This window comes from Electrophorus electricus, chromosome 15, assembly GCF_013358815.1.
Source record: "Electrophorus electricus isolate fEleEle1 chromosome 15, fEleEle1.pri, whole genome shotgun sequence".
NCBI classification, from domain to species: Eukaryota; Metazoa; Chordata; class Actinopteri; order Gymnotiformes; family Gymnotidae; genus Electrophorus; species Electrophorus electricus.
In genome coordinates, this window is record NC_049549.1 from 15,452,144 (window position 1) to 15,466,871 (window position 14,728).

At 40.3% G+C, this 14,728-nt stretch overlaps 2 protein-coding genes across 3 annotated transcripts; both read right to left on the reverse strand.

Annotated features, from left to right (window-relative positions):
- Window positions 1-3,118: 3,118 nt before the first annotated feature.
- On the reverse strand, window positions 3,119-7,878 carry aldh3a1 (aldehyde dehydrogenase 3 family, member A1). The gene is made up of 11 exons (XM_026997708.2): window positions 7,757-7,878; window positions 6,016-6,205; window positions 5,562-5,793; window positions 5,200-5,285; window positions 4,835-5,043; window positions 4,597-4,714; window positions 4,349-4,490; window positions 4,034-4,200; window positions 3,842-3,941; window positions 3,391-3,653; window positions 3,119-3,275 (listed from the first exon to the last, which is right to left on the reverse strand). Exons 2-11 carry the CDS (start codon window positions 6,169-6,171, stop codon window positions 3,255-3,257), a joined length of 1,494 nt encoding a protein of 497 aa, XP_026853509.2. The 5' UTR covers window positions 6,172-6,205; window positions 7,757-7,878; the 3' UTR covers window positions 3,119-3,254.
- Window positions 7,879-7,934: 56 nt separating this feature from the next.
- aldh3a2a (aldehyde dehydrogenase 3 family, member A2a) lies at window positions 7,935-14,717 on the reverse strand. 2 transcript variants are annotated; one of them, XM_026997710.2, is made up of 11 exons: window positions 14,504-14,717; window positions 11,736-11,919; window positions 11,237-11,468; window positions 10,904-10,986; window positions 10,524-10,732; window positions 10,144-10,261; window positions 9,911-10,052; window positions 9,613-9,779; window positions 9,391-9,490; window positions 9,050-9,288; window positions 7,935-8,411 (listed from the first exon to the last, which is right to left on the reverse strand). In XM_026997710.2, exons 2-11 carry the CDS (start codon window positions 11,901-11,903, stop codon window positions 8,397-8,399), a joined length of 1,473 nt encoding a protein of 490 aa, XP_026853511.2. In that variant the 5' UTR covers window positions 11,904-11,919; window positions 14,504-14,717; the 3' UTR covers window positions 7,935-8,396. The 2 variants fall into 2 exon arrangements, with proteins under 2 accessions (XP_026853511.2, XP_026853510.2); XM_026997709.2 differs by lacking the exon at window positions 14,504-14,717 and adding an exon at window positions 12,336-12,455.
- Window positions 14,718-14,728: the final 11 nt, after the last annotated feature.

A 14,728-nucleotide genomic window follows, 5' to 3' on the forward strand; every position in this document is an offset into this window, starting at 1 on the left:
TTGTCATTTACTAATAGAATATATCCAAGTACAGTAGGTTAGAATCAAACATACCAATGAACTAGAATACTGTAGAATACAGGGATGAATGCTGATACCTAGAAGTGCAAAATACATAAGGTCTATCTTAAACAATGATAAGTGCGATAAACAATAAGTGCTAGAGTTTGTTAAACAACAAACACTACCCTACAATAAGTACTAAATTAGTCAGTCAATAAGGGAGCAGTGTCAGTTGTCCTTTAAATATTCTGCAAATAGATGGGTCTTCAGTCTGCGTTGGAAGACTGCAAGGGACTCTGCTGTCTGGACAGCAAGTGGGAGTTCATTCCACCATCTTGGAACCAGGACAGAAAATAGTCTCGATGCTTGTCGTCCATGAGACCTTAAGCAAGGTATTTCAAGCCGAGCCGTATTTGAGGTTCGAAGTACTCGAGGTACAGATCGGGCTTTGACCATTGACCTCGTGTATGAAGGGGCTGGTCCATTTTTGGATTTGTAGGCAAGCATCAAGGTTTTAAATCTGATGCGTGCAGCTACAGGGAGCCAATGAAGGGAGCACAGCAGTGGGGGACTCAGGGAGGGGTCAAGGTAAACTCTGGGGTCGAGGCAAACTTTGGATTATGCTCATGCATAATAGTGGCCCAAAAATGGGTCGGCAAAAGAGATTGCTCTCACACACATAACCTTCCTAGAACTAGGAACAGACATGTGCTACATACAGAGAACGAAGGTTTGCCCTGAAAGATGCTTTTTTTTTAATGACAATGTTTTACCTATAGCCTATTGTAGACTGTGCGGTCTGAAGATTTCATTAATAGTGGGAAGCCGATATGAATGAGCATTATGTCACTGTAGCTTTGGGACTGTGTGGAAGCTGAATGAGAGGAAGGAAAGAGGAAACAGGCGCGGTGAAGTGGAAGTAAAGGTGAACTTGCTTATCTCATTGTTACGACAAGCACGAAATAAAAAGGACAGTACGAACAAGGCTATTGGAGGTTAGAACACACCAACAGTTTTAAGTGTCATTGGCAATAACAGCGGTTTCCATGAAGCCACTGACTCTTGGTCCATGCACATCAAACTATGAACGACATTGATGACATACCTCCAGCTATGTGTGTCATGATTGTTGCTGTGAAATCATATGGTGTTGCATTAAAAGTTGTTTTATTCAACAACAGCATTTGAAGCCTGTAGGAACTCAGAAATAGGAACAAATACAGAGCCGCTGGGGAGATTGGAGGAAGGTGCAGTCAGCGAAGAGAGAGACGAGTGGGCCGGTTGTGGGAGAAGCAGTCACTTAGCACACACACACACACACACACACACACACACACACACACACACACACACACACACACACACACACACACACTCATAACTGCCATGCATGCCAAGGTTAGGGGGTTAATGTGTTGCCATGGAAACTGAAACACTGGAGCCGTGAGAGTGAGATTTGCCTTTCTTTCTTTTTTGCAACAAGATGAGGGGGACAGATAAGTAAAGTAAACCACAAAAGATGTGGACACAATGGGACTTACCGTTTTGTGCATCCATTTAGGCTAGATTGTCAGCTTCCTGACCATTACTCTTTGTAGACAGTAGGCAGGAAAATGGCATGATTACAGTGTTAGGACACTTCACCCTAGCCAGAACTGGGCATAAGCTGGTCAATGCCCACACACTAAATCTCCATGCCCATTTATTCAAAGTGTGAATGGGACAATTTTTCAGTAATGTGTATATCATAAAAAAATTATTCCCACAAAGTCTTAAGCACAACTGGGAGAGGTCATAAAAAATGTATAAACAAGGTTAATAAAGAAAAATATATATCCTGTGTTTGGTTCATCGCAGTATCAGGAATGTCCAGTTGCTATTCAGTGGTGCAGTAGCCTCTGAGTCACACTACTGGCTATATTGAAGGGAAAACAGACACCACGGCTCTGAGTAGTACTCAGAACGCAAGCACATACAGAAACACATGAGTCTAAAGCGGCAATACAAGGATGTCATAGCCTCAGGGGTCCAGTGGAACATATGAGTCTTGGCAGGGGTCCATATGAGTCAAATGCAATCTGGTGAGTTTGGTATAGAGAATGGTATCCATGCATGAATCACATATGGAAAGGCAACAGGACAGACCCAAGCAGAAAGCTGTGCATCTAAAATATTCCTCATGTACAGGGAGTGCTGAGTAAGCCTTATAAAACTGACAAAGATGCACATGAAGACATGCATCTGTAATATGTCTTGGCTTATAAAATGTCAAACTAGACCAAACAAAAATAAACTCACTTTATTTTTCACTTTACTAGTTAGAACATAGTATTAAATGTAAAATTTACATTTAATGAATTCATATGAAAATTCCTGTCAAATTCAAAGGTTATAATCCATTACACTGGCAAACATAGGAAACTGAAGGATATTTCATATGTGGTATATCTGATATGATCATATAACATTACTGTTTTAGCAAACATTTGGGAATGAGTTAAAATACTCCAAATATGAATGTAGAAATTATTTCTTGTGACCCAATTTATTCTGTACTAAACTGTCATGAAACTTTAAAGTTTATAAAGTATAATATTAGAAAAGTTGCACAAAGGTAAAATGTTAGCTGATAACACAGTGTTCCAAGAGGAACATGAGAGGCAAGTCAATGAATATGGTAAGAAATGAAAAAGAAAATTCTACCACCTAGTGGCTGATTTTAGGTGTCCTTCAATAATACCAGAAATTCTCAGCCTGGCTGGCACACCAAAGCACACAGCACAACAACAAACCCTTTGTAGTTTCAGTGAGCAGCAAAACCAGCTTGTGCCAAAATAGGGCTCACACAAAGACTCCTATGCTATTCACAGAGAATGAAGGGCCACTCACAATTCATTATTGTTCACCATGGATACAGTACCCAAAGAATTAGATCAGAGCAGGCCCCACTAGGATGTCAACTGCTAAAAGCAGAGTGAGAGAGAGTGTGTGTGTGTGTGTGTGTGTGTGTGAGAGGGAGACTTGCTTCCTGCACACAGAAAACAAACATTTACATTTATGGAAGTTAGCTGATGCTTTTATCCAAAGCAAATTACAATTATGTCTGAATACCTCTTGAGCAATTGAGGGTTAAGGGCCTTGCTCAGGGGCCCAAAAGTGGCAACTTGGCGGTGGTGGGGCTTGAATTGGCGACCTTCCAAAAACAAGTGGGGTACCTTAACCACTGATCTAATAACTGGACGTGCAGATCTTCAGGCCGCAATATTAGAATCCTGGATAGAGGGAACAAAATAGAATACCCATTACGAGGCATACTGCACATTAAAAGGATTCATTAAATGGTTCACCCTAAAGAAGTACTGAACCTAGACCAGCATGAGCACTTACCCTGAGCAGAACCACCAACAGGGAGATCAGCAGGGCCAGAGCCAGCAAGGAGGAGACGACAGCCCAGGCGCGAAGAGCCTGATCACAGCTCCCTGATCGGCTGCGCAGGAAAAACATGGATGTGCGCAGGCGGGACGGGGTCATGGGAGGGTAGCGGGCCATGTTCAGCCTCTCCATGGCCAGCGACTTGATGAGGCAAGCACGGTGATGGCTCAGCTGGTCAAAGGTGTGCTTCCCATGGTATCTACCTACCCCACTGTTCCCTGCCAGAGAGAGAGAGGGAAGCAGTGATAGAGACACTGGCTTAGTGCATTTATGAGTAAGAAATAAGATTAGAAATTATTGCATGCTTAATATAAAGGAGTCTAAGTGTTCAGGCACTTCTACAACTTATAGTTTGCAGAAAAAAACGTGTTTACAGATCAAGGCAATTTCAAAGGGGATTGCCTACCTACTCCCCCAAAGGGTAAAGCATTAATGGTGTAGTGCACCATGACATCATTAACCAACACTCCTCCACTGGTTGTCTCATTCAGCATTCTCCTGACCACCTCCGCAGAAAGAAAATTGATCAAAGGTTACTTGAGCAAATTATTTCTAGCAGAAATGAAAGAGGAATGCCATGGACCGCTCTGAACAATACCTTCTTATTAGAAGAGAAGACATATAGAGCCAATGGCTTTGGCCTCTCGTTGATAAAGCGTATGACCTCATTGACATCACCGGCAGTGACTATCGGCAGCACGGGTCCAAAGATCTCTTCCTGCATTATCCTGGCATGCGGCAAAACATCCTTCAGGATGGTCGGTGCTGGGAGGGGGCAAGAAGCGCACGTTATAGCACACAGCCTTTGTGAATATGTAACACCGACCAAATTATCAAACAAACGTCAACATTTCCAGAGAAACTGACTGAGCCTGTGTTTCATGTTTCTTTCCAAACCACTTTAATCCCTTACTGATATAACACTGCGATTTATCGCTTTCTCCTCCAACAGCCACGGTGCATCCCTCTATTAGGGCCAGCAAACGGTCAAAGTGATGCTGGTTGATAATGCGTCCATAATCTGGAGAGGTTTTAGGGTCTTCCCCGTAGAACTCCTGCAGAGAGTACAGACACTGGATCATATGCAATCTGTATACTTGATATATTATTCCCAAAATAAGGTACCAGTGTGGTTCTTGAACAAAATGGCAGAGAACAGACCAGCAATGTCTGACGAATCTCTTCAATCACTCTATGCTGAATGTTGGGATGACAGAGAATGTAGTCTGGAGCGATGCATGTCTGACCACAGTTAGCAAACTTCCCCCAGGTAATTCGACTGGAGCAGGAAAAATGCATCCGATATAAAGCCAATGTGCAATGCGCACTCTCACCATTTTATAAAGGACCAGTTCAAGCTGTAACTTAGAAGCTGCCAAACTTGTAAACGATGCCTTACCGACAAGCAACCGCAATGTCACAGTCTTTATCTATGTAACAGGGGCTCTTCCCTCCCAGCTCCAGAGTCACAGGTGCGAGGTGCCGTGCAGCTGCTTCCATAACCAGTTTTCCCACCGTGCTGTTCCCCGTGTAGAAGATGTGGTCAAAACGCTGCTTCAGCAGCTCCTGGGTCTCAGGAACTCCTCCAGTCACCACAGGGTACATCTCCTGAAGCATCCAAATAACTGTCACACTAGGGTACATATTGAGTGGCCTCCCTCGTCATGGCCTCTGGCTAGATGTTACTCCTTAATGGTGCTGGACAGTCTCCCCTTTCCCCAACCCTAATGTATTCATCCTAACAGCCCAGCTCTGATCACGCACCGTATCCAAATACTGAGGAAGCAGTTCTTTCAGTAGACTGGCTGAGCTTTTGCTCACTTCTGAGGGCTTCACCACAGCTGCATTACCTTACGGAACAGATGCAGGAGTCAGCGTGAACACCGGCAGAGAACACCAAGAGCTGCATTCTGACACACATCAGATCACGAGGGGATTTATAACTACCACCTGACTTTAATCAGACCAAAACAATGCTCATGAATAAAGTACAATGAGCTTAGAAATACAATGCTTTTTGGAAACTGGACACAGTTCTGGTTAAAAAAAAAAAAAAGTCAGATTCTTTACTGAATTCTTGAATATAAACTGGATTTTTACAGAAGAAAGCAGGTAAGGCAGTGTACCTGCTGCAATGGCTCCAACCAGGGGTCGCAAAGTGAGGGACCACGGATAGTTCCAGGCTCCTATGATCAACACTACACCCAGAGGTTCTGCTTTAATATAAACATCGTCTGTTATGGTGAGCAGGGTCTTCTTCACAGGTTGAGGAGCCATCCAGTCAGCAAGGTTGCGTTCAGCTAGTTTGATATCATTTTCAATGCCAATCAGCTCAAAAATTGGTGTATCAAACTCACTCTGCAAAAAGTTAGCATATCACATACATATAGTAAATTCCTAATATAATACATATTGTGAAGAATGTGAATTATTATTATTATTGTTGTTGTAACACACAGAAATTCCTCACAGCTTTATTCGAAAAGATATTGCAGTTCACATAAGCGACTAAACTCGCATGACAGGAGTCATTTCTGTCTGAACGATCCCGTCGCGTAATGGAGTGATGGTGAAGATTACCCTACTGATGTCTCGCTTGAGAGCAGATACGATCTCGGCTTGGCGTTCACGGATCAGCCTGAGTAAAGCGCTCAGCTGCTGCTTTCTGTACTGCAGGGGCCTGGACCTCCCTGAATTGAAGGCTCTACGAGCGCCGTCCACCGCTTGCTTCTCCATTTCTTCTGTACTTAAACGTCAAATATTTCGTGTCCTGCGGAAAAACAAAAAACAAAAACACTGCGCGCCTCCTGCTGGTTGTAGGTGGAAAGCTGCTCTGCTTTTAGCGCAGTTACGGAAAATCTAAAGAAATGGGTCCTATAGCTTTATTAAACATATCTTTTAGAGGTCTAATGCACCAAAAATGTTTCTAAAATCATATATGCGTTAAATACTATGTAGAACAGCAAAGTCAATTTTATGAATTATGGAAAGTTACAACACCTCTGTTATGAAAACCAAAAAAGTAGTTATTTTCAGTTAAATCCACTATATAAAGATCGCTTTCCTGGCTATTGATGACAAGACTTCCTTTTTTGACTTTCATAACGTGGAGAAATATTAAATATTTTCAAATGGCAAAATATCACAAATGGCTAATCAGTTCAATATTATGTATTTTTGAAGTGCAATTGAAAACACAAACCAAATTGTTATCAAATCACTCCATTTTCTTGAAGAACACTTTCCCACGTATTCAAGATATTACTATCAAACCTTTGTACTGTAGGTGTTTGGAATCATAGGATACCATTCATGTAAAACGTCTATTCGTTTCTGTACATGCCACATTGAAGTTCTATTGAATAAATATAAATCACTCAATTATATTCTTGAAATACACTTTCTCGCGTTGTCGTATGGCTTTCAGTTATTTTATTCTATGGGAATTTGGAGTGATAGGATTGCAAAATCATGTAAATATCTTTTCTGTATAGATCACTTTTGACGATCTACAAATTAAACAATGCAAATTATTATAAAAACGACTCAATATCATGAATTCTTTTTCGTGTACTCATGATACGACTAAGTGATTTTTTTCTTTAGGAAGAGTAATAGGATTTCACATTAGGGTAAAATATATATCCGGTTTTATGTCAATATGTTACAAAATAAAGTCGTCAAATGATGAAATCACTCCAATATATTCTTGAACATTGTTATGTGTTTTAATACGGCATTTTAAAACGTACCACAATGAACTGATTAGCCATTTGCAGAATTTTAGCCACCTGATTTCTCCACATTCTCGCAGTATAAACACAAAGAAATCTCACCAGGAACAGCTAGGAAAGTGATCTTTTAAAAGTGGATCTAACTAAAAATAAATCGTTTCTTTTTCCTATAACAGAGTGGCATGAACTTCCAATATAGAATTTCCTCGTCTACGACGCCTATTGGATTTAACGCATATTTTCTTTCATATGGTGTTTTGTGCATCAGACCTGCTTAAGACATGTTTAAGATGCAGAATATAGATCTCCGCACTAAAAGCGGTACCAGCTTTCCCCCCTTACGCCATTTCACAAACGGGCCAACGTAATATTTGATGTAGACGCGCACTGTTGGCATCGATAGCGCAACCGATCTATTTCAAAGTACAGGTATAGTCCGAGGTACATCTCGCTCAAAGGTCAAATATAGATGCACCTTCTTAAATAATTTACGTTATGCATTACGTTTACTTTGTCGTGTCGGCTAGATCTCATCAAGCAAGGCTCTAATCATAACGAACAGTTTACATAACTCCTCAGTTACTTACTTGTGTTCGAGAAGCTGAAGCCAGCACCGTGAGAGATCGTAACAGCCAAAGGCAACCTCGCAGCTCCGCCAGGACGGTTCAATGGAGCTATTTATTGTAAAGTTTAGGGTGGTGCATCTGTGACAACGCATTTACATCAGGAAATTATTAATGAATAAGACAGCCTGCGAGAGGGGTATTGCTTTTGTTTCAAAAACTTTAATAATCCTTCAATCTCTCGTGACAAATTGCATACTCAATTTTTTAATTCTCCTACAAAAAAAGTAAAAACCATAGAAATCCAGGCATGCGTAATGATGGTTTAAAGTTCCACAGTTGTTTCTTTATATTGTCGTTTGCACAAGTATTATTTAGAATCACATCAATCTCACCTTATTAATGGTACAGAAGTGTTTTCTGTGTAAAAACCCCTGCATTTTATTTGGCCTTCAATACCCTCATTGAAAACCACATTTAATCATTTATAACCTATAATGGAACATAGTAATTCCTTCTTGTAGTGCCATAACATTTTCAGCTGCACCTTATCAGCTAAAAAGATAAAAAAGTGTAACAGGACTATTACGTGAATCCAACGATAAAGGTGACAAACTACCAGAAGACCCATGGACAAGAGTTTCACTGCCTGCTTTCAGCTGCCTTATCGCAAGAATCTCTGCAAAGCACACAATACTTAGTTAGCTCACATAATACAAGGCCAACTATATTCACCACATACCCACAAACATCAATGCAACAAGTAGTAGCATTTCTCCAGTTTAAAGAGGAAACGTTTCTCATTACAGGTTGGCAAGTAAGCAATGACGACTCATCCAACCCACCCTGCCCCCTTGTAATTACTGCATGAGTGAGCTGGACATGAGAGAGAAAACTACCCATGCCTAGATAGTAATTTTCTTACTGTTCAGTCTACTGTGTTTAATTAGCAGGGGGAAAGAGGAGCCTTGGTCAGCCCTTTAAGAATGACAGAGACTCATTGTGAACATTTTCTCATGTGTCCGCTCATTGTGCAGGTTATTTTCTTGAAAGAAAGAAAAAAAAAAAAAAAGGCGCAGATAACCTATACTAGTGGTGAACCTTTCTGATATTAAGTGCAAAACAAGGGGGGTCTCAAGCAAATATCTCCTAACTAACATTAGTGTCCACAAATGGTAAATCGAGGATCAAATGTAACCTCATTAGACTATTAGCTACTTTTCCCCACAAACACTTAACTCATTTGTAACTGGAATGCAACAGCTTGCCTGTTTTGGAAGAACCCAAAAGAAAGTATTGTGAGTGGGGAGTGCTCACCTGCACCACGAATGCCGCGAGCATGATGAGCGTGGTGGCCTGCACCAGGTGCCGCACGCGGCCCAGACTGACTTGCTTGAGGAGGAGGAGGCGGGCCAAGCGCAGCTTCTCCGCCGTGTGGGGAGGGTAGCGCATGCCATTCAGCTGCTCCATGCCTAGCCTTTTGATGAGGCAGCTGCGCAAGTGACTCAGCTGATCGAACGTGCTTTTGCCATGGTAACAACCCATGCCACTGTTCCCTGTTTGGGGGGGTGGGGGGCACAGAGTTGACGACTATGACAGTAAAGGACTCCTGACTGTTTTGACAAGGAGTCAAACGCGTCATGGTCACACATGCTTACCAACACCACCAAAAGGCAAGTCACTGATGGTATAGTGAATAAGACAGTCATTGGCCAGCAGTGCTCCACTGGACGTCTCTGATATCATCTGCTTGATTACCTGTGAGAGAATACAATGGAAACTGTATACATCAAGTGTTTTTTTTATTAAACAATTTTTTTAATTTTAATAATTTATTTTATAATAATTACTTTATAATGACTGATGTATAGGTTAATTACCTTATTACTGGAAGAGAATACATAAAGTGCTAAAGGCTTCTCTCGCTCATTGATAAACTGGATGGCTTCATTCACTCCCTTTATTGGGACGATGGGCAACACAGGCCCAAAGATCTCCTCTTGCATCACCTTTGATTCTGGAGTTACATCCCTCAATACAGTTGGAGCTGATGCACAAAAAATAAATCCATAAGACAAACTTGGCAGTGGTTTGTTAAAGCCTCAGTCAGAGTAAAAAAAAAACAACAACAAAAAACAAAAAAAAACAAAAAAAAAAAAACAAAAAAAAAAAACATACCAATGTAGCATTGGGATTCATCATTTTCTCCCCCTATAGCCACTGTGCTACCCTCAAACAGAGCAATTATCCTCTTGAAATGACGTTGGTTGATAATACGTCCATAGTCTATAAAGGTCTTGGGGTCATCTGTATAAAATTCCTGTTGATTGGAATAAAGAAAAGTTTCAGATGGAATGTGGAAAAGAAGATCTCATATTCCATAAGCAAAACAACCCAAAACATTCACAAACCTTAATGGATTTTCTAATCTCCTCCACCACTTTATCTTGTATGCTGGGCTCACAGAGAATGTAGTCAGGTGAAATGCAGGTCTGTCCACAGTTAATATACTTCCCCCATGTAATGCGGCTGAGGCATCAAAAACAAGAGAACAATAGCACCTTTGAAGTCAACACATGCAATAGTCTACATTGTGTTCCTGCAATGAACCTAATACTTTTCCTTTAATGCAGAAAGAAGGAATGAATGGCGCAATAGAAGCTGAGTGCGTTTACACCCATCGGCCTCTTGGTAAAGACAGACCTTCTCATAAAACCTGGAGCCCAGTGATACAGTTCCAGATTATTGGACTGTGATTAGCGTGATAACGCAGAGACCATGAGAAGCTCACCGGCAGGCGATTTCTAGGTCACAGTCTTTATCTATGTAACAGGGGTTCTTCCCTCCCAGCTCCAGAGTCACAGGTGTGAGGTGCCGTGCAGCTGCTTCCATAACCAGTTTTCCCACCATGCTGTTCCCCGTGTAGAAGATGTGGTCAAAACGCTGCTTCAGCAGCTCCTGGGTCTCAGGAACTCCTCCAGTCACCACAGGGTACATCTCCTGAAAGCATGAACAGATATTTCAGTACAATCAAGTAACCATGTGCTTGGATTCCCAGCATGTGTGTGCAAAAAATGGACTCAATGTCAGAAACTGGAGATGGTAGTGACAATTTAGTAGTGTAAACTGTCTTGATCTAGCAGATAGCAGTGAAGCCAATTCAAGTTTTACTGGGTCCAAGTAGAGAGGCAAGAGCTCCAGGACTTTGGCTGTGTGACAGCTGACTTCTGATGGCTTCACTACCACTGCATTTCCTACAGAAAAAAAATACAATAAAATAAAAATAAACATACGTTACAAGATGAGACTAGAAATACATGACTGTATAAATTGCAAATTGTCTCTCATATACTTATAGCAAACTTCTACAACATTAGCACCATTCTGCAGCTGGTAATTTTAAAGAATTTCCTAATCTGATATGCAGGTAGTAGAATGCTACATTAGCATATTTATTCATTTTATCCGTCCAACTGGCAGAGTTGATGGAGATTTGTGTTTTACCTGCAGCAATAGCCCCTACAAGTGGCTGAAGGGTAACTGTTATCGGATAATTCCAAGCTCCAATGATGAGCACAACACCAAGGGGTTCTGGCTGAATGTACACCTCATCTGAGATAGTGAGAAGGTTTTTAGCCACAGGACGAGGGGCCATCCAAACTGACAGGTTGGCGATGGCCATGTTGATCTCTCCCTCAAGGCCAAGGAGCTCATAGAGCAGTGTTCCATTCTCACTCTACTTATAAACAAAAGAAAAGAGTAGTGGGCCACAATGTTGTCTTTCCTGTGCAGGACCAGGGTCAAAACCCCATCTCAGGAAGTGTTCTGTCATACCAATAAAAGTCCTTGACCGAAACGCCTAAGCACTACATATGCCTACCTCTGTAACATACCTGAAATTGTAAGTAGCTCTGTATAAGAGCATCTGCCAAATGCATAAATTGTAGCTCAACAGAAACCTTTTGTGAACCGATTTCTCTTAATCAAGTAAAGTGAAATTCACCTTGTGAAGGTCCTTTTTGAGAGCATCAGTGATGTCTTTCTGTTTTTCCGTGATGAATCTTTGTAGGTTTTTCAGCTGCTGGACTCTAAAATCGATGGGTTTAGACCTCCCAGTTTGGAAGGCCTTCCTGGCCTGCAGAGCGACCAATGGCAGCTGCTCTAGAGGCATTCTTGCTTGGCAGGAGCTGTAAATGACCGTAATGAGGGAGTGAAAGATATTTGTCTAAGAGCAGAGGCCACATATTACCACTGTTGGAAGAACACGCAGAAGATAACTGGCGCTAGCCAATTAACAAGCTTTTTACACACACCTCTTGTGCTAATGTCTGTAATTCCTGATTTTTAGGCAGCACACAACAGAAAATCTCTGAGGTTCGTAAGCATACACATTAGCTCCATTTTGTTTTAGGTTCGTGTGTACATTTCTTTGGTCGCACTTGTTATAACTTATGTTAAATACCACGTTGTACACTGAATTCAGCAGCTATATAGCTAGGTTGTTCCAGGAATTAACTACACTGTATTGAGGCCAAAAACTGCAAAATAACTTGATTTTAGCAACCGAATGCTGCTTCACTGGCTGGTGTAACAAGCAACTTACCTTGCAACTTAACTTGTGTTAAGATACTAAAATACAGAATGTAGTTACGTAATGCAGCTAATTAGCTAGCCATATTCTTAAGCAGCTACTAAATGCAAGTTTTCCTCGATTTCCACCGGTGGCTGGAGACTTAAGTAATATGTAACACAGTGCCACCTACTGTCTATTAATGTAAAAATGGTAGTTGGACATTTTACAATTTTTTTTTAAAAGATTATGTAATAATAAATAAATAAATGTGTTTATATATATATATATATATATATATATATATATATATATATATATATATATATATATATATATATATATATATATATAAAATTTGTTAAACACAGCTTAATAAACGATAAGTGATTTTAAAAACCTTTTGATGAATTTAGGATACAATTAATAGTCTCGCAAAGAATTGCAAATGTTGGCTTTATTATAAGATTATTATACGATTTTAGAAATGTCTGCTTATATTTTAAATGTATTTATTTTCGGAAGTTTAAATGATAACTAGTGAGTTTTGGTGCTGGGCGTATGAAACATACTATGTAACGCTCCGACACAATTACGCTACTCGATTACAATTCTTCGTGAAACTGTTCGATGCACGATAAAATTGAATCATGATTCATCTCATAATTCTATTAAAAATACCGCGAATACACAAATTCTGCTGGAGGAACACTTCACATACTATCGAAATATAGACAATAAAACTCAGCGTATTTTTAAATTTGAAAATTGGCAATTCCACGCTGGCTATAAAATGAGCGCATATTTCATTGAATATTAATAACAATTCCTAACAATAAAAAGCCAATTGAATCGCCAGTTTCAGATCAGGCCACCGTGACGCATTCAGGCACTTTTACAATCCTAATAACAAGAAGGTGGAATTTGCAACCTCGCACTCTGCGTACTAGTTCAGTTCTGTTTGTTCCGTTATTCTAGGTATTGTACTCACTTCACAGTCTGCTTGACTTTGGCTTTCATACACAACCAGTCTTTAAGCGAATAAATACAGTAAATGCCTACTCTACATGCAGATTTACTAAGGCGGTTAAACTCCACCGATGTTGAATATAATTTAATTGAGAGTATGTTTTAACAGGATTTTAACCGCTATTTCTGTGAGGTCTGTGCACTTATGCCTACTGTAACAAAATGATAAATGACTTGATTTTGACTTTTTGGCTAGATTCACGTAGAGAAACAGTGCTTCGTGAAACTAATAGATCCAGACAGACTAACTGACACGGTCAATGCATGTTTCAGTAGACATAGTAGCCAACAGCTTAGTGGTTGTTTGGAAGACTGTGTTGTTCCAGTACCAAACACTAACCAACACTTATTTAATCGTTTTATCTTACTATCTTAATTTAAATCGAATTTAACATTTCAAACATTTTCATAGATACGAACTGTTAGTGTAGTATGAACATTCATCAACAGGGGGTGAGATTGAGCCAGTTGCGTGTTTCATTACTTTATTTAATTAATGTCCCCTGATAACGGGCAGTCTCATTGTCATGCGTTCATTCCTTCAGTACTTTCCTAGTTTTTATTTACCTATTATGGCCTGTTATGTTCTGCTATATATTTTCTTGTTATCGCCGCAACAACCTCTTACAACTTGATAGACTTTATTGTCATTGTGTAGTACAATAATTCCCCGCCGAGACTACAATAAATTACAGTTACGAATAAAATATAGTAATGAAAAGCACTTTTTCAGAATAGCCCATTGGAATTTTAATACAGGCTGATGTAATGATAAGCGCACATGAAAGCAGACTATACACTGATACGCATAAATATATAAAATATCACTAATACTACTTCCATATAGTCTTTGTTTTACGATATACTGGGACTATCCTTTGTAGCGGAGGGAGACGCAAATAGATATGCGGAGGCACACACATCTTCAGGGGATGCTCATGTTGTAGAGCATTACACTTACAAGACGTCTGTGTTAAAAACGGATCGGTGGAGGATCTCTGGCACATTGTTCAACAAAAAGACAATGGAGTATCATTTCTTTTAACTTGTAGCGATATTTTCTAAGGAGCAAAAGCACTTGCTTATATGAGGATAACACTGACATTGAGCTGAGACACCTAACGAGGAAAAACGGCCAGTACAGTATGTGAGCTGTAGAAACGATAACTCACCTAGTCTAGCTGGACATCTTCATGGATCTTAAAAATAGCGCATATCTTGGAACTGTCAAGGATTCCAACAACAATCGATGGAGCAACTTCACATTGTGACATCATAGCTAGCGTCGTAATTCACATGGCGTCATAGCTAGTATGTTAATCGTTTGTACACTGTATGTTGCTTTCAGAACTGAGTACACTGTCATAAGACTGGAAACCTGACTTGCTTGCTATATA